At 38.1% G+C, this 21,068-nt stretch overlaps 1 protein-coding gene across 1 annotated transcript in view; it reads left to right on the top strand.

Moving 5' to 3' along the window:
* Nucleotides 1–21,068, top strand: part of ABCB5 (ATP binding cassette subfamily B member 5) — a 113,677-nt gene that overhangs the window by 87,015 nt on the left and 5,594 nt on the right. The window contains 5 exon segments of the mRNA XM_060019869.1: nucleotides 1,750–1,850; nucleotides 2,952–3,092; nucleotides 13,913–14,069; nucleotides 17,036–17,233; nucleotides 19,043–19,249. Of these exon segments, the coding sequence (XP_059875852.1) occupies nucleotides 1,750–1,850; nucleotides 2,952–3,092; nucleotides 13,913–14,069; nucleotides 17,036–17,233; nucleotides 19,043–19,249 (804 nt within the window).

The following is a 21,068-nucleotide window of genomic DNA, read 5'->3' as shown; positions in this document are numbered from 1 at the left end:
TTCTCGTGACGCTATGAAGCCGCATCATGTAAATGCCAAGTCTTCTCTTGGTCACCCAGCCCCAACTCCTCTCATGATATAGTTTCAAAGATCTATATCACATTGGTGAAAGGCCTGAATATAAAGATGATTTTAATATCATTATGGTCTGTATCACAGTGATTGTATCATATTATAAATAGCATGAATATTCATGAATAGGGATCCAACCAAGCACAGGACTCATAGAAATCTGGTTTTCATGACCCTTGGACTTTTCCACCTTTCTTGCACTAGATAAGGACCCTTGGAATGTCTGCTTGAGCAGTACAGACTGAACTACATAGCATATATTTGCTTCAGAAACACAGAAAAGTTGTTCAGCCCTCCGTGTGAGCAAATTATCACAATTTCCAAGTTAATCTGGCCATAATTAATTATATTTTATTCATCTTAATTTTTATGTCATGAGCTTTAGTTGCTTATGTGCCATTTGATTTTTTTCCTTTTTGTATTATTAAAGTAACCTCAGAGTATACAATCAATAACTGCAATCAAATAAGCAATGTGTCCTTTCCCACTACTTTTCAATCAGTCACTTTACCAAACACCAAAACTTAGAATATGGACCAATAAAACATATTGGTCCTTCTTTGGTTGCATGTGTAGATTTGGAAAAATCATCAAGTGTTTTATTTTTCAGGTTTTAAATGACCATATTAGTAAAAAATAAATAAAATGACCATATTAGTTTTTAAAAAAGGACTATTTTCTAAGGTTCTGCTTTCAGTCCTTTCTTTATTGTGAAAAATGATCACAAGACTTTTTCATTCATTTCTTTTTGTTTTCCTCAAGATTTCAGCATTCTCATCGATTTTCCTCATGCACTACAAAATGTTACAGATGGAGATTTCTTTGAGTTCATTTTGAAATTATGAGAATTTAGAGCAGAATCCAGGTGTCCTGACCATGGTCTACATATCAGTTCTCTCCCGTAACCCAAGTTCTCCTTCAAACAACCTTGGGTATCCACCTAGGTCTTCATCTGTCCCACAGTCCACTCTGCCAGCCTGGAAAGAGAATGTGGAAGCAAAAAGTTTCTCTTTCAAGTCAACATGTGTTCTCATGTCCAAGAAGTTATTCTGCGCCAAAAGTCTCCTCCATTTTTGATCCCCCTTCTTTTTGAAAACTATATAACTATGAAGAAGCATTACATTTGACCTAAATATCTTTTTAAGTTCACAGACATCAACATGAAAAACAGCTATACAATATCTTATACAGAATTCAAAAGCCACACTCCATGTTACTTTACAGCAGTGTTCCTGAGAACTTTGGTTGCTATTTGCATTTCTGTGCTAGAATAAAATAATTATTTACTTGATTCTCTCTTCTGTCTTCTTCTTAAATCAGCTCATAATTCATAGGACAGCTCCTTTGCATAATTACATACGGACATAATGCTCACTAATGTTTGATCTCTCTGCTTATGGAACTAGTTTAAATAGAAACTCAATGAAGACTTAAAGAGGGCTAAATTTAGACCAGTGGACGAAATCTTTTCAAAAGGAATTTTCCTTGAGCTTATTATCCTAATATATTATTTTCCTGTCTTATTTTGGGGAAGGAAAAACAAGAAGCTAAGAAAACTCATCAGAAAAACTTATTGACTTAATGTACTTACTATGTCCCCGTTGTGACTGTAACTCACAACCAGAAGTTCAGCCATTACTAATTTTATTTCTCTATTTTATTATCTTGTTTTATAACATAGCAACTGAAACTGTGGAGAATATACGCACTACAGTGTCATTAACAAGAGAAAAAGCCTTCGGGCAAATGTATGAGGAGACGCTTCAGACTCAGCACAGGTGATTGTAGATTCATACTGACTGTGTTAACTATAGTTTGTTCCTATAAAGGCAGCACTCCTGGGTGACTCCAGTGGTTTGCCTGCCAACTCATTTGCTCTGGAATCTTTCCTAGTAATGGCATAGCGTAATTCCTTATATGACTCCACCAAGAGGAAACTAGAAAGAGGATTGAGAGCAAGCACATTTAGAATATATGTTTTAGGTCCTCCCACATTGCCATGAACTATAACAAAGTGTGCATATTTTTCTTATTTCCATGAAACATGATTGAGGAAATAACATATTTAAGAAAGAAAATAATATTGCTTAGCCCTTTATATTGAATCTCTATAAAGAGTTCACATTTTAAAATGAATATATGCACAACAAATGTGATCAATTCTTTTAATTTTAAACTAGTCCTCCTTACCACATTTACTTAGTGATACTCTTTGTATTACTTTATCAGAAAGATAGCTTTGTACTCTTTTACACTCACGCTTGTGGTTGGTACCGCCATTTAATTCCCACTATTCTATTAGTGCAACATTAGGATAGAAAATATTTTTAAACCAAATCTCTTTAACTCTTTCAGTAACTATCCTTTCACAGACCTTGTCCATTCATTTGAAAATACATAGAGGCAGCTTTGTTACATTGAACTATAAAGCATATACCTATAGAGAAAATCATTACATTTATTGTTTTCTCTATAATAATTCTCAGTAGTTAAAAAGTCATTTTCTCGGGGCTTCCCTGGTGGTGCAGTGGTTGAGAGTCTGCCTGCCGATGCAGGGGACACGGGTTCGTGCCCCGGTCCCGGAAGATCCCACATGCCGCGGGAGCGGCTGGGCCCGTGAGCCATGGCCGCTGAGCCTGCGCGTCCGGAGCCTGTGCTCCGCAACGGGAGAGGCCACAACAGTGAGAGGCCCGCGTACCGCAAAAAAAAAAAAAAAAGTAAAAAAGAAAAAAAAAGTCATTTTCTCTTTAATAATTAGAAAAAGTGTATACCCCCTAAATGATAACATGTTTTACCTTCTGTACTCATTACTCTACGTTTATTTAAAGGACCTTAGTATACCTCATGCCCCATTATCTAGTAAATTTTGTGCATTTCAGAAATACCTTGAAGAAAGCACAGATCATTGGAATCTGTTACGCATTCAGCCATGCCTTTGTATATTTTGCCTATGCAGCGTGTTTTCGATTTGGAACTTATTTAATTCAAGCAGGACGAATGACCCCAGAGGGCATGTTCAGGTAAGTTGGACAAATATATAAACCCTGTAAATGGGTTATGTACTTAAATTAACCAGAAAGATGTCTAGTTTAGAGTGTATTATCATTTAAATCATATATGTGCAAAAGACATGTTGGGGAAATTTTAAAATTTTTTGTTATTTAATATCTATTGATATAAGTGCAGTCAAGCTGGTAAAATACTGATATAACACAGGTACTCTGAGTTAAACTCCCAGATGAATTGCTTCCTACTTCAGTTTACTAGACCTGGGAATGTAGGGGTAAAATATGCCATCTTGGGCTTCCCTGGTGGTGCAGTGGTTGAGAGTCCGCCTGCCGATGCAGGGGACACGGGTTTGTGCCCTGGTCCGGGAAGATCCCACATGCCGCGGAGCGGCTGGGCCTGTGAGCCATGGCCGCTGAGCCTGCGCGTCCGGAGCCTGTACTCCGCAACGGGAGAGGCCGCAGCAGTGAGAGGCCCGCGTCCCGCACAAAAAAAAAAACAAAAAAAAGCCTTCTTGTTATCCATTGTCTTCCAAGGTGGAGATGGCTTTATCAAGTGTGACTGTAAATCAGTGAGGTAAGTTCCTTGCTAAGCAAATACTCCAGGAGAAACACATGTAAATGAGTATTTCTCTTCAGAAAAGTCACATTGAGAATTGATCATGGCATCCCAATGAGGCTGCCTCTTCCCAAAGCATTTGTTGGTGCTTCTATTTGGAACTCTGTTCACATAGTTATGAATTTCTTTACTTCACAGAAACACCTAAATTCAAATTCTGAAATTAGAAAAATTTATCTTGGGTATTAATTCTGAGCTTCTTAAGTCTCCCTAAAATGTCAGATTGTTACTAATCTGTATCATAAATGTCACTGCTAAATGTTTAGAGCTAGAGAAATCCATACAATATTTGACTCCAAAAAGTAACGTTATTTTCTTTTTAAGAAGCCCACCAAAACATACACATCAAAGCAAGGATCAGCCTCTTCAATATAATGACTTGGGAGGTTACACCTGTTTCAAGGATACTTCCATTTGGCAAAAAATGTCGGGAACTCCTCTTTGGGATTTACCTCTCAACACTCAGACACATTCTTTTGAATATCCTTATTGGTGGCACATATTTGTACTTTGAGGATATATTCAATTTGAAGAAATGGCCAAAAGTCATTTGAAGCCAAATAATTTCAGAATAACTTGGAATAATTTTCAGTTCCTCTTCATGTGTTTGTTTGTTTGTTTGTTTGTTTGTTTATCTATCAAACATTAACTGAGTTCCCAGGAAGTTTCTTTGCTAGGCACTCAGAAGGAAAGCATCCACAGTTCACCAACCTAATATTTTTGAATCTGTGGGGCCACTTAGAGGTTTCATGAAGCAGATTTTCTTATAAAATGGAATATCTGTATGTAAAATGTCAACAGGAATTTTAGGCTCCCTGTTCTACCATGTTTTCCTACCCTCTAAAACAGTGTGCAGTACTGTCCGTGTGAACATATAAATCACAATTATGACATTTAGCCTTGGACTTCATTCTGATTACACAGACTAGTTTACAGAGATAAATTAGCAAGAAACCAAATGTAGAATCACCTAAATTACTTCATTCAGTTCACCAGCCTGCACTAAATTAGCAAGTTGTTTCTTTGGTTCTTATGAAATGCAGGCAATCACAAGCTTAAAATTTGATTGTATTCCAAAAGTTTGCTTGCAAGCCAATCGTTTGAAACTCAGAACATGTCTTCCTTACGTTGCTCTAAACTTTCTGCAGGCATCTTTAAATCCCCAGTGTCCCATTCCTTCATATAACTGTTCCTTGGTATTAGTAGAGAGCAAGCCAATTAAATATATTTATACTAATGTAGGATGTCTGATGATTTTATCAATTCTCACAGAAGAATTTTCATTTATAAAAGCAATTATAATCCCAGTTAGTTTCTAATGGATTTAGCTGAAGATAGTGTAACAAAGCAATCAAGAGAGAATCACCTCATTTTCCCATCACCAAACTCACTAGGGTACCACTGACTCACCATGCCTGCCATCTCCATGCAAGAACTAAGGTCCTCGTCTGCAATAGGTTCCTGCAATCATCTCTTCACATCAGTTTCTGTCACTACTGTTTCTTTGCTTTATAATCACCTGTCATAAGAAAAAGAAAGAAATCTCTCCCATGACCTTAAGTCCCCTTCTGCCTACTTTCAATGTCTCTGTTCTCCTTTGCAGCAAAACAAATTCTAGAGTAGCCTATTCTTGTTATCTACACCTTTTCATCTCCAACCTCTCCTAAACTCATTCCAGTCAAGCCTTGATTCCCACCATTCCACTAGAAAGACTCATTGTCAAGGTCACCACTGACCTCCATCTTGCCCACCCATGACCCATCCAGTGTCCGGTTTTCCCATCTCATTTAACTTGACCTCTCAGCAGCATTTTATACTCTCCTTCCTGAAACATTTTCTTCTCTAGGCTTTTTCTCCTTTGTTATTGGCCCCTCCTCCTCTATTTCCTTTACGGGCTCCTGATTTTCTGCTGGGCTTCCACGTGTTGGGGGGCTTTAGAGTTCTCAGTGCTTTTCATCCACACACTCTAATTGGTAATTTCATCCAATCTAATGGTTTTTTAAATATTACCTGTATCTTGATGACTCCCTTCTGTGTATTTCCAACTCTGACCCCACTCCTAAATACCACATGCTTATCCAACTACCTACTGGACATCTCCACTTAGGCATCTAATCATATCTTAATGTGTCCAGAACAGAATTTGAAGTTTTTCCTTCCCAAAGTGTCTCTTCTCCAAGACTTCTCCATCTTAATAAACAGCACCACCATCTATGCAGTTGCTCGGCCCAAAAATCTAAGAGTCATCCCTTATTTCTTCTCTTGCCTTCACCCACCACATACAGCACCAAGTCTTAACAGCTGTAACTCCAAAATACTTCTTACCATCTCTACCCATGTTACCTTCCATTTTATCTCTTTGCCTGTCTTGACTGGACCACTGCAACTACCTGCTCACTGATGTCCCAGTACTCACTCTCTTGCTTCCCTGTAATCCATTCTCCACACAGTAGCTAGGCTAATCTTTTAAAACACAAATCCAATTCCATCAATTTACTAAAATACTGTAATGAATTCCCATTGAAATTTGAATAAAACCAAATTCCTTACTCTGACCTGAAAGCTCTACACATTTGGGCCTCTGCCTTCCTTTCTAACCTCATCTACCATTGTCTTTTTTTGTGATCTGCACATCAGACCCCTACTTGCATTTCTGTCCCTGGAACTCTCAGTGTTTTTGCACTTGCTCTTTCCTCTGTCTGGAATAATCATTCAGTTCTTTACTGGGCTGCCTCTTTCTCACCATCCAAGCCTCTGCTCCCAAGTCCACTCCTCAGAGGGACTTTTGCTGATGGCTCAAAGTAGTCCTCTTAGCCCTTCTCCTCATCACTCTCTATCCCATTACCATGGTTTAGTTTGTGTATAGCACTTACCACTATGTGAAATTATCTTTTTTGTTTCCAGATTTATTGAGTGCATAGACTGTAAGCTCAGTCAGAGCAGAGCTTAGCCTGTTTTGGTCACTGATGTTTCCCTAGAGCCAAAAACAAGAGCTTGGAACATCATAGGCATGCAATAAATATTCACTGAATAAAAGACTGAACCAAAAATAAAGGGAGAGACTTGGAGTGGTGCATAATTAAGCAGTCCAGTCATTCCTGGAAATGTATTCCCAGATTCAACTTTTCCACATCACTCCTGTTTTTTACAGATTCTTCTCTTTTTCTTCCCTTCTACATCCAAGTGCTTTGGCATAAGGACTAGATGTAAGTCAAAGACAGCCATTTATAGAAAAGTAGAATGTTTGTAGCTGGGAGTCTACTTCTCCATACTGAGATTTGTTTAGATTAAAACTAAGCAAAGAATTTTCTTAGTTAAAGAATGATACAACTTCAAAATCATGCAATCACTATCATGCCTGCAAATGACATCAGGCAGGACATTTCTTGAATGGGGCCTCTCAAGGCTGCCAACAATTCTGTTTCATATGATAATCACTATAACACCAAACTTGATTGAGTCCTTACTTAGTATTAAGGATTTTTAATACATTTTCTGCTTAATCTTCTCCACTACCCTGTGAAATACTATGATTCCCATTGTACAGATGGGGAAAATTAACACTCAAGGAAGTTACCTAACTTGCCCAAAGTCAGTTAATCAGCAAGTGGCAGAGCACAGATTCAAGTTCATGACTCAAGATGCTAGGGGCTTTGCTTAATTGACATTTATTTTTATTAATTATTATTACTAATTCTGTGACAAACTTTCATAGAACCTTTCTATAAAATTATTGTTTTTTTAAAAATTCTTGTATAGTTTTCCAAACATTTAAATATCCAGAGCTGGGCTGATTCTTACCATAAATGGAACAAGTAACTTGCTTAATATTAGTTTATGACCCTAAAATATAGGAGAATCAAAAGGCCCCCATACAAAAATTCCTCTTCCTGCTGGACTACCATATATCCTGAATTTTTTTTTCATTAAGTTCATTGAAAAGGGTCATTTCTGGAGACGTAAGAATTTTAGCTGTCAGAACATATGTAGGACTGTTAACATGAGAGCAACGATTAATGAACAGTAATCACACTGGTATTTCCTAGTGCCCTGAGGGAAGGAAGAAACAAGGAGCTATCTGAGCTTGGACCACGAGTATCATTTTTGATTTGAGTTTCATTCAACCAGACTACAAACAAAGTAAGGATACCCATACTTTTATAGTATGGACAAAGAAGAGAGGCTCTGGGAAATATGGGTATGGGGCTGTGCAAAATGTGAACAGATGAGATTTGTCTTCAATAGCAAAATCTTCAGTTTTCTTAGAGACCCAAAGTGGTCCCCAGCTACCATAAACATATCACAAGTGTCCCTTTAGACACACTAAACTACACCTGGCCTAAAGGACTCTGTGCCTTCCAGAATCTAAGGACAGAGACAGCTTTCTATATAATCAGCTAATTGAATGGAAGATTTTACAAAGAAAACTCTCTCCTACTAGAACCCTCCTTACATGAAAAGAACTTTGTGCCATTCTCTAAATCAATGGTTTCCCAACTCATCAATCGAGGAGCTGGTTAAACATGCAGATACCTGGAGCTCACCCTACAGATCTAACCCAGAGATCTGTAGATCTGGTGTAGGGCCAGGAAACTACGTTTTACCAAACATCCCAGACTGTTCTGAGGCACAGGATCTGAAGATCACTCTTTAAGAAATATGAGCATAGGGACTGAATTCCAGGCTGCTCTCCACAGCTACTTGAAACCTCAGGGTTTTCTTTTGGCCATTACCAGAAACTTTTCTAGAATTATATAAGAACTGGGGAAGTCATATTTTAGTTTATTGTATAAAATAAAGATGCTTTATTCACTGTATAAAATGTGAATGTATTTTCATGATTTATAGCTACCAGGATGGATAAGCTGTCTCTCTTTCAGAAATGACAGTGTGCCTTATAGAAGGAGATGCACAACGGGAGTTTTAACAGCAGAATCCCTTGATGTGCTCATAAAGTTACGTTATCAGCAAAGCTACTTAACCAAAACCTTAGCTTTTTCTTCTAAAAAAATAGGCAACATACATTTCTTATGGTAGAAACTGTCTCCATCCATCTCTATTATTGTAGAAGTTTCTCTGAAATGAGCATTTTTTAAAAGGTGGTGACATTTTCCCTCTGCTGCCTTGCAGCCAATGCATAGGCATTCAGAAAATCTCTTTCTTACGTTCTCATACACATACGTGTAGTAAAAATCTCCCCTTCTGCTTCTGTTAGCCGTAGCAACACTTTGGATTTACTTCAGTCTAAATGTACAGACTTTGAGAAATACAACATAAATTTATTTTCTCCCATCTGAATTTTAGTGCCTTTAGGTTAGTTTCTAGCTAACTTGCCTTTTGCAGTATAGTCCAGAAACCATTAGTGTTCCAGCAGAGGTTTCTGTTATTCTCCATACTCCCACGTCAGAACTTTCCTCTCTCTGTTTCTTCCTTCTTTGCTACGCATATTAGCAGGAAGCTAAGTAGAGCAGATGGGTAAGAAAGAATCAAGTCATGACAGCCTTCAGTACAGTAACTATAAAAGCCACAGCTTTGAAAACTGCCTGATAAGCAGAGAGCCAAGCAGCTTATGTGTTGTGGCCTAGTCCTCCAAAAATCCAAATGCAGTTCTTGACAGGAAATCATATTGAACTTTGAATATTTAATGTGGTTATTGGCCAAAAGAACAATAGGTGGGTTTTCAGTGAATATTAATAGTAAGTTAACAGCTTGGAATAAAAAGGGATAGAAAGCAAGCTAGGTCTCCACCATCATCTTTGCTCTGGTAGGCCAGGCAGCCATGGAACTGTGTTAACATAATTAGGAAAACAACCTTAGTTAGCCAAAACAAGGAAAACAGGAAAGTCTTCTTTGTGTTCGTTGCCATGGCAGCCACCCAGCTTCTGCCAGGCTCCTCCCCAGAGATTATGCAGAGGTTAGGAGGAAAAGATAAGGAGACCAGATAGAGGGATCAACCATTGAAGGGATCTAAAGGAGACAAATCAAGGGGGATTTGCTATCTAGGGTCCTCTGAAGATTCTAAAATGGGAAACAAGTGGTAACAAACCCCAACATGCAGGGAGAGACAGTTCAGGTCAGCTTTCCACTAGAAGGAGCACTGTGTAAGGGAAAACAGTTAACAAGGAGGTTCAAGTTCCAGTCCTACAGTTTCATAGCTATGTGATTCTGGGCAAATTACTTATTTCTCTGAGATAAAGAGTCTCCTTATTTATTAAAAAGTGATGTGTGTGCCTTACTCCTAGGTGATCAAATGGTAACATGTATACAAAAACATTCTGTAAAACCCGAAGTACCAAATAAATATAAGTTGTATATTTTCTCTCTCCCTTCTGTTGAGAAAGAGATTTATGGTGAAAAGAAAAGGATCTTTGTACTGTTATATGGATGTTAGGGGAAAAGAGTATGAGTATAGGAATAATTGTAATAGCCACCCCTGTGAGGAAAGATACTCTATCTTACGATCAAAAAAAAGAAACTTACTGAGTGGGGACTTCAGAAGTTGTGGTGTGACCTGCTATGCTAATCTACATCCATAGAAATGTGAGAACTTACTTTCCAACAGAAAGTGTCCCATTAACTTTCAGTTCTATGAGAGGAATAACAATAACTTAAACACTTAATGAGCACTATACTAAACACTTCATATTATTAATGTATTTAATTCGCACAACAACCCCATAAGATGTAGATGGTCTTGTTATCTCCAATTGTCAGTAAGGAAGCAGAAGCACAAAGAACATGCACAGGGTCACAGAACTAGCAAATAAATGATGGAGTTTGGATGTAGTCCCAGTGATCTGGCTTCAGAGTCCAGTCTCTGAACTGCCCAGTATATTTCCTCTTAGAATAAGTCACCAAAGGTATACAAGCTGGATATGGGAGCAGAGTTAAGGGGAGACAAATAGACCTGAACCAGTAACTATGCTGGGTATTTCTATTTGGATCAATTGTATTAAAATTAGGATTATTCATTTCTATGCTTTTTTACGTTGTTCCCAGCCAAAAGATCCTTTAAAAGTTCTAATTCGGGCTTCTCTGGTGGCGTGGTGGTTAAGAATCCGCCTGCCAATGCAGGAGACACGGGTTCGAGCCCTGGTCCGGGAAGATCCCACATGCCGCGGAGGAACTAAGCCCGTGTACCGCAACTACTGAGCCTGTGCTCTAGAGCCTGCGAGCCACGACTAATGAAGCCCGCACGCCTAGAGCCCATGCTCCGCAACAAGAGAAGCCACAGCAATGAGAAGACCGCATACCACAATGAAGAGTAGTAGCCCCTGCTCGCTGCAGCTAGAGAAAGCCGACGCGCAGCAGTGAAGACCCAATGCAGCCAAAAATAAATAAATAAAATAAATACATTTATTTAAAAAAAAATTCTAATTCTATTTCAGCAGCAATGATGGGCAAGGGGATTTCCCCACTGCTTGAAAATGCTTGGAAGGATCATTGTAGCAATGGTGCAGTGACAACGGCCCCATGAACCCATGAAGAATCCATAAAACTAGGAAAGAAGAAGCCTAGCACGTGAAAACCCTCTCCAGACCTCTTCCTGCTCAATATTCTCTTTCCTCAACCCCAGCCAACCTGGAGGTTTTTGCTATAAATTCAGTAAAGCAGTATAAACTCAGTGTAAATCCATATAAGGATAAACTATAGATAAGATTTCTTCTTCCATGGACAATTTAAATTAAGAAAGTTGTAGGGCTTCCCTGGTGGCGCAGTGGTTGAGAGTCCGCCTGCCGATGCAGGGGACACGGGTTCGTGCCCTGGTCCGGGAAGATCCCACATGCCGTGGAGCAGCTGGGCCCGTGAGCCATGGCCTCTGAGCCTGCGCGTCCGGAACCTGTGCTCCGCAACGGGAGAGAGGCCACAACAGTGAGAGGCCAGTGTACCGCAAAAAAAAAAAAAAAAAAAAAAAAAAAAAAAGAAAGTTGTAGAAGTTAAATTTTAGGTTTTTGAATTCCTGCTTTACATATTTATGGTTCAAGAATTGTTTCAACGTGAAAATCATTTCTGAACGGTGGAATGTTTCTTGTAATCTTATTTGGGCATGAAGGGGCTATATAAGCATTTATGATAGGTTAATACTTTGACAAATGTGTTGTTAGTGACTTTAAAACATTCATCATTATAGCAAATCATTCCTCTTTGTATATCCCAAATGGGTGAAATTCCCAAGACCAACATTGGCATGGGAAGTCGGCCTGAACATTTCTCTGGAGTAAGCTCTTGGCTCAGATGCCTCCAGGAGGTTGGACCAATTTGAAGGATCTGGTTTAACTCTCTCATGGAGTTAGAGCACTGGTTATTGTGCAATAAATACTTTCTAAGTGGAAGTGAAATGCAACTTAGTTCACTCTAGCTAATTGGGCCAGACTAGGTTAGGACAGATTCTATAGCAGACCAGCTTTGGCCTCTTTATAAAGAACGCACCTGGGGAAAAAGTATAAAGGAGATTAATGTCCCTGACTCAACCCCCAGATAGTCCCATCACCACAAAGTTAGGTTCCTCAATGTAATCCTCATCAACGTCAACCCCCATCCCACTTAGCCTCCCCTCAACATATACACAATAAAGACAGCATCAGGGCTTTTAGGTGGTACTCTCCCTTCTCTACTAAAACTTTTCTTCTTGCTCTATTGTGCATCCTTTGGATCATTTACCTCTCACAGAAACAAGTTCTCCCTTCTACCCTTCTCAGTAAATTTCATTTTATGGGAGACCTAACAAAGACATCAGCCTTTGTACATTTAGGCCAAATGATTAAATTGACTTTTAATGACACAAATTTTACGACAGGTAGATATTTTGGCACATCTCAAATCAGAGGAAAATGGTATTTTCTTAGTTGTTCTGAGAAGCCTCCATTCCTGTGGGACTAGAATCCAGGTCTCCTGACTCATAATCCAATTCTCTTCCCATCTTACCCACTGACTCTTGGATCAGACTGAGGCTGGAGTCTGATTCAGCCTGTTTTTTTTTCCTTGCATTAAAAAAAAAAAAACCTCTGATGTGTAACCTAAATTCAATAACCACTTCTGATATTTATAGCTGAGTATTAAGTATTTTGAATGGCATTTTGAGCTCTAAATAATTTTACTAAATATTAGTACTAAAACTGCCTTGACATCACAGAACTAGTGGCTACAAAATTTTAGCGTCTCACATCCCAGTAAACTGGTTTTATATTTTATACTGTGTTTGACATTTGTAAAGACAACAAGATTCAAGATCTGAGGTCTGTGTCACTGAAGAGATTGCATCAAAATCCAGCGCTTAGTAGGTCCCATCTCTGAAGAAATTCACAAGGAGACCAGTGTGTTTACCTTGCTGTGATCCAGCAGAGCAAACAAACAACTGGGTTCTGTGATGTCTTTTTACTGCCTAATGTTTAAATATTGCCAGTGAAACGGAATTATACCTTTAGCTCTGCCACTGAGATGCATTATTTTTCATTCTAGTAATATGTTTTCATGGCTAAAATGAAAAAGGAAATGAGAGGAAAATATTTAACCATGGCCACATGATATGCCACATTTCTGTGAACAATCTGTGTGCTTCCAAACATCATTTGCACACTTACCATTTTATAATTAACATATTTTAAGACTGAGATCATAATCTATAGCAGACCAAAGATCAAAGCTCTTCTTCCAGCCTGGCTAAGGTATATTTTAGTCAGATATTGTTTTGAGGACCTTAACAAAGTACAATCTCCATGCTTTGCTCTCTTTAAATCATGTAGCACTTCAGACAGATAACCAATCATCTGACATCAGTTATCTGTTCTAACTACATTATATGCAAAAAAAGAAAAAAAAACATTCATATCTACTGTGTAAATTCAGATCTCACTACTGGTGACACATTCTTCCTATTGTTAGTTGAATTCTCTGTTAAATCTCCAAGCAAATGAGCCTTATATCAAGGAGGCTAAGAAGTTTTATATTCATTAGTTAGAGCCTTTGAGCTATCTTTCTAATTGGAAAAGAAATTTTTAAGATTACCTGGGCTCCAAAGGTTATTTTGGTGTACAAGGTAAGGGATGATCACTATGTGGTAGAAAATTACAAAAGAGATATCATTGTTAGGCCTTCAGCATTGATGGTATTGTCTGGGCCAAAAGATTATATTCCAGTGCCTGATTTTTCCTTTGCTTTTACAGCTCTTGTTTGAAAACAGACCTAATTGAGATTCAAATGCTTTATATTTTGATAGAGTTTTTACTGCAGTTGCATATGGAGCTATGGCCATTGGAGAAACACTTGTTTTGGCACCTGAATATTCGAGAGCCAAATCTGGGGCTGCACATCTGTTTGCTTTGTTGGAAAAGAAACCAACTATAGACAGCTATAGTCAAGAATGGAAAAAACCCGTAAGCACAACTCTGATTTTAAATGTCCACTTATTATTAATTGTCTATATGCATGCTCTCTAAATAGAGACTTAAATGAAGGCATTATCTGATAACTGCAAAAGAGAGTGCTATAAAGAATTAAAAGCTTGTATAAATAATTGTTACGGCTACAAAGGGAGAAAGGGGGTCTTAATCAAATTTTCACCTCTGTTACTAAAATGTACAGACTTTATATTTAAAAATATGTGCTTCTAGTTTATTTATTTGCCTGATGCCGTGAGAATATTCTGGAACAAATGATTGATTTATATATTTCATTTTACTTAGACTGCAAAAGTTTTAGTCTGGGATAAAGATTTGCATTAGGATTTATTCATTTTTTGCCTCTGGTAACATATGCAAAGTAAATAGTGCCCTGCAACTTCAGATGCCATTTTTCATGGGAAATATATCTGCAAACGAAAGAGAGAAAAAGGGAACTATATTTATTAAATTATTAAATATTAAAACACATGCACATATTTAGTCACAAACTCTAAAAGACTGTGAATATTAAAAGGGAAGCAATAGGAAGATTGTATAATTTCAAAATAAGCCTCTCAGTAGTAGTCTTATACATTAAACATATATTCAATTTTTCTAGACATTTTAAATTTAAAAGAATAGCTATTAGGTATATACTTAAAAGAAAATTTTCATTTAAAAGTATTTCCCTCTAGAATTTTAACAGTAGATTTATATGTATGATAGCTTAAAATAGTACATTATCACTAGAACTTCATAATTATTAAAAGGAATCCTGGTTGTTAGAAACAAAAAGATCATGAAATTCTCAAAATAGAATATTCTAAGATACATTATTGTCAAAATAAGATTTTATACTTGTCTTTTGGAAAGTAAAGTATGTAGGAAACTTTTTTAATCTTAGAATTTAGATATTTAATAATATTACTACTCATTTCTTTCTAAACATTACAATAGAGGGATTGAGCATCTCATTGATAAATGTCCTCATAGAACTGTATACAAGACATAGAATGTGGAAATGTTCCTTATAAAGCCTACAAAATTGTTATTTAATCTTTATTTTATTTAATATATGAATACTTATAAATATCAGTCCCTATGCTTTAAAAAAGTTAAAGTCTGATAAAACAAAATTGGCAAATATTGATAGTTATTGAAGCTGGGAGATAGGCATATAGCAGTCTGTTACATATTATTCTCTCTACTTTTATAGAAGTTTGAAATATTCCATAACAAAATGTTTAAAATAGTAGGAATAAATTTTTAAACGTATTAAGTCTAGAAATTTAGAACATCTCTCTATGCCTTTCCAAAAGGCACCAGAGCATACACAGAAATAATTGCACTCTCATTATTCTGCAGTATCCTGAGGTTATTTTAAAAACTTTTTTTTCACAAATAATATTCATGTGTTGTAGTGGGCAAAACAAAAAGGATTGAATAAGCTTAAAATAAGCTACTACTATAACTTAATATTTTGGCATATATCCTTCTAGGATATATTTTTTCTAATTCTAGACCTCTTAACCATATGTTAACATTTCTTTCCTTTGACAACAGAATAATTTCATTGTCAAACAGTTTTTGGTACTCCTCCCCTCCACCTACCCCCGCCTCCTACCTATATACTGGGCTTGGAATATGCTGAGCATGACTATTAAACCTGACTACTTAAAATGCAGTTGATTGAGGGCAAACATGAAGTTCAAAAGAAGCTAAAATCTTATGAACCAAATATATAAATGGAAAGTTAATCATCATTTACTGATCATTCTGGAAAGTCTTTTATAAACATCCCTGGTGTACATAAGTATTGGTTTACAAATTACCAACCACTAAAGAGAAAGAAGCATAGAGAGAAAGATAAACTTTTAGGCAAGTGTCACTGCCAAAAAATCAATTAACATAAATCTGAATTCAAAATATAATGTATATTAACTGTAAAACATGGTCCAACCTACAAAAATAACATTTATAGGGGCTTCCCTGGTGGCGCAGTGGTTGAGAGTCCGCCTGCCGATGCAGGGGGCACGGGTTCATGCCCCGGTCCGGGAAGATCCCACATGCCGCAGAGTGGCTAGGCCCGTGAGCCATGGCCGCTGAGCCTGCACGTCCGGAGCCTGTGCCTCGCAACGGGAGAGGCCACAACAGTGAGAGGCCCGCATACCGCAAAAAAAAAAAAACAAAAAAAAACATTTATATGTACAGTTGATGAGGACCCCAGCTATGCTGAATTAAGCAATAAATGTCTATAAAGCACAAACTAATTTTTAAAAAATGTATTTATTTAGAGCAGCTGGTCAAACAGCTAATTTACAGATTGCACTGTGACTGGGTACTGAAGCCAAAGGAAACTAGTGATTTTAGGAACTTGGTGAAGTCCCGTAGTGAAGACAAGAACTACAGATATAAAAATCTCAACAGAAGTGACAGAAACAAATATGCAGTCAGCAACTCTATAGAAAGGAATACGATGTTTAAAATTAAAATGGTTGGACTTCCCTGGTGGCGCAGTGGTTAAGAATCCTCCTGCCAATGCAGGAGACACGGGTTCGAGCCCTGGTCCGGGAAGATCCCAGATGCCGCGGAGCAACTAAGCCCGTGCGCAGCAACTACTGAGCCTCTGCTCTAGACCCCCTCGAGCCACAACTACTGAGTCCATGTACCACAACTACTGAAGCCCGCTCACTCTAGGGCCCGCAACAAGAAACGCCACCACAATGAGAAGCCTGCACACCGCAACTAAGAGCAGCCCCACCTCGCCGCAACTAGAGAAAGCCCGTGCGCAGCAACAAAGACCCAATGCATCCAAAAATAAATAAATTTATTTAAAAAATAATAAAATTAAAATGGTTGTGGAAACATGCACAATTTTCAGAAAGCACTCAGCCAATGTGCTATAATTTGTTACAGCCTTTCTAAGTCATCCTCTAAACACTGCCAACTTTCTTTCACAGGACACATGTGAAGGGAATATAGAGTTCCGAAAAGTCTCTTTCTTCTATCCATGCCGCCCAGATGTTCTAATCCTTCACAGTTTATCCCTCAGCATTGAGAAAGGGAAGACTGTAGCATTTGTTGGGAGCAGTGGCTGTGGGAAAAGCACTTCTGTCCAACTTCTACAGAGATTTTATGACCCAGTGAAAGGACAGGTGGTAAGACTGAATTCAAATACAACTTATCTGGGGGTTAGTGGGGCTATTCTTAAACATTCCCTTGGGCTTAAGCATCCTCGCTGATTTGGGGAGGGCAAACAGTGCAGTAGTTAAAAAAAAAAAAAAAAAACTCTATGCCTTAACTAAGAGGATAAGCAAACCAATAAAAGAAATGATGGATAGGACTTTGAGGCTAAGATCAAAGCTCCAAAGATTCTTCAGCCATTATAGAGCAGAAATTTTGATCTTATAAGCCATGGAATTCTCTTAGAATACAGGTGTTGGAAGATGGGTGTAATATCAACATCTGGGCTCTTTTGTCACTCTGTTCTGCCTCCCTGGTTCAGGCTTCCGACTATTCACTCTGGCCATCTCCACCTCCCAACTCTCAAAACCTTAGACATGATTAGAGCTTCTTTGAATCAGCTCCGTTAAGTTCTGCATCCTGATCTTAAAAAAATGCAACCTCTCCCTCCTTTGAACTCCAAGGACTGTTTTTCTCACCTGGCACTTTTCTTACTTTAACTTGTATTCAGATTTTCAATTATTCTCTCCCCACAACCACCACCAGATTACACACACACAAAGACAATTTCCTGTTCTGCCTTCTCCTACCGCCACAAAAAACCATAAGTCTATAAAAGTCAAAAATTGTCATGTTAGTCATCCTTCTGCTGCAATTTACAGTCTTTTCCCCATCACAGAGTCTCAAAGACTCTTTGAAAAATGGAACAGTCCAAAATGGCTGCCTTGTTACAAGAGAAAACAATGAGTTAACAATGAGTATGAAAATCAGGCGACATTCACCTATTTGCACATAGCATAGCACGCTCCCTCCTTTAAACTTTCCAATGAGTTCCCACCACAGTTACAATAAACCAGAGTCCATACCATCAAATCAAGGTCGTTCATGATCTGGCCCCTGCCTCTCTCTCCAAAGTCCTCTCCTATCCCTCCTAGCTTGTTATGCACTGTGTGTCAGTCTCACTGGCTTCTTTATGTCCTTTAAACACACTGTGGACCTTTGTTCTTGCTATTCCCCTGCTTCGAATGTTCTTCCTCTAACTTCTTTGCCAATGTCTTCTCATCATTCATGTCTCATTCTAAATGCTACTTCCTTAGATAGAATATAATGCATCCCGTCGCCCCCTTCCCAAATCCTCACCACATCCTTAGTCACCCTCTATCCCATTATCTTGTCTTCATGACACTTTCTTTTTCTGATGTTATTGAGTTGTTTGTGTGCTTATTGCCTGCCTCTCTCCACCAGAATATAAGCTACAGGAGGGTAAGAGCTTTGTCTTGTTTATTACTGTTTCCCCAGTGTCTGAAGAGTCCCCATCACATAATAGGTATGCTCATCAAATGTCACTTGAATTTTGTTATACGTCCATGTGAATAAACATGGCTTTGTACAAAATGACTTATTTCTGCATGTGGACTACTGTATCATTCTGCACCTACTCTCTCACCAGGCTTTAATAAAGTGGGGTCCTGTTGCAGTGGAGGTTGGTATTTTTTCATCTGACTTCAGTACAGAGCACCAGACGTTTATCCTAGACTCTGAGCAGGTCTCTAGAATATATAGCCATTCCTAGAAATGTCAAGTAAGTTTAGGAGTCGGTACTTTAGTCAGTTACATGCTGTCTGCTTCTATACAACATATGATTTATGAACCTTCCTTGGGTAACATTATACTATGAAACAGCTTGAATTCCTAACCTTCTTGTTATGATTTGTATATGTTTGAATACAGTGAACCGTAACATGATACAGTTGTTGGATCTTCACATACCATTTTCCGTTCAGCTCTTTGATGGTGTGGATGCAAAGGAATTGAACGTACAGTGGCTCCGTTCCCAAATAGCAATCGTTTCTCAAGAGCCTGTGCTATTCAACTGTAGCGTTGCTGAGAACATTGCCTATGGTGATAACAGCCGTGTTGTGCCATTGAATGAGATAAAAGAAGTAGCAAATGCAGCGAATATCCACTCTTTTATTGAGAGTCTCCCTGAGGTAAGAAAATGTCTGAAATCTTGAACTACAAAGCTGTCAAGTAAGCCCAAGTATTTTTTTGGGCCTAAGTGGTTATTTTTATGTGCTCCATGGATTATACAATTTAATTATTGCTAGCATCTAATGTAAAGTTAGATATAAAAAGCAAAATTTGAGATTTTTGTGTGACTATTTTTTCCAAGACCAAACTGTATTAATATTCACGGAATTAATTTTCATATTTTGATTCTACACCTTCTATTCATTTATACTCTGCCATGTCTACATCACCATCATCCCCCTCTGGACAACCTTAGTAGCCTCTTAATCTATTTTCCTGCTTCCAGTCTTGCCCCTTTCTAATTCTTCCTCACAGCAACTGGAAGGATCTTTTAAAAACATAAAGTAAATCATACCCCTCCCTGCCTCCCCTAATGGCATCCCTTTGCACGAAGAATGAAGTCAAAACTCCTTATGTGGCTGGCAAGGCCTTCGATGATCTGGCCCTGCTTGCCTCTCCAGCGCCTTGCACATCATGTGCTCCCTCTGCTCCAGCAACACTGGCTTCTTTCTGTCTCATCAGTTGGCCAAGTTCTTCCCTACCACAGGACATTTACATTTGCCATTTCTTCAGCTGGGGCCTCCCTTCCTCTGGCTCTTTGAAGAGGCAGCTCCTTAACTTTCAAGATCTTTCAGATGTCACTCTTGCAGAGGCCTTCCTTGGCCACCTTATTTGAAAGAGTCCCCACCAGCCCTTACAGCCTATCACATAGTCTTCAGGGCACTCATCGCAGTCTAAAATTACCCTGGTGCTTATTGACTTGTTTAGGGCCTCCTTTTCCCACTCAAATGTTAAGTAAATGCCTGCCATCTTTGTGACTTCTCTGTATTGGCTGTGACGGCTGACACAAAATCTCAGAAAAGTTAAAAATCTTGGCTAACTGTAGAGAAGCCTTTAGCATAGCAAGCATTGATACAAATCCAGAAGTAGTGCATAGAGACACTGTAACTGCAGCTTAAAATTCTTGCAATATCTGTTTAAACCTACATATACACATAGATAAAATAAAAATATAGATACCTACTTTTGATTGGAAACAACTTTTATAATGTGATTTTCTAGCTCACTTTAAAAGGAAATGCCAAAGTTTAGTAAGCATTATATCAAACAACTAATCTAGTGCCCTGTTCTTTGGGGGAGGATACTGGTCACCATACTTTCTTTTATACTACCAGATCTTCCCTCACCATCTCCTGTCCACACTAATTGATGCCTCTAACTATAAATGGGCCTTTAATACAATTTCCCTAACTCCAGTAAGGTTCTTCATTACTACCTATAATAGGAGTAACATATTTTTATCAATATTGTGACCCTATGTCTTTCCCTTTTTTTACTAAGGCATTCATTGCGTTATTGAGTCAGGGTCAGATTATTATCCACATACTCCTGATAGGTTTTTTTCTTTAATTTATACATGGTAAAATGCTATCCATTTTATATTTGTACCATTTGACTTTTGTCCTTAAATTGCTTATTATCTTTCATTCTTTTCGTTGTACTATTTCTCAGATTTACCCAAAACTACATACTGCAGAGATTCAGTGTCCTTTTTACAATAAACTTTGAGAATCAACATGATGTTATTTCCAAAAGAAAGAATAGCTTGTTTCTCAGTGTTTTTAACTTTAGTTTACCTTCATATCACTGTTACCCCTAAAATATATACAACCATAGAGAAATCTGGTGCCAAAATATCATTCTGGAATAGGACAGTAGAACTACTAGTCTAGCAGCAATGAAAATGACCATTTGGAGTGAAGAGAAGATAGGGAATTT

The sequence above is a fragment of the Delphinus delphis genome, chromosome 9 (genome assembly GCF_949987515.2).
Source record: "Delphinus delphis chromosome 9, mDelDel1.2, whole genome shotgun sequence".
In the NCBI taxonomy this organism is placed as follows: domain Eukaryota; kingdom Metazoa; phylum Chordata; class Mammalia; order Artiodactyla; family Delphinidae; genus Delphinus; species Delphinus delphis.
This window is presented reverse-complemented; position numbering and strand designations above follow the sequence as displayed.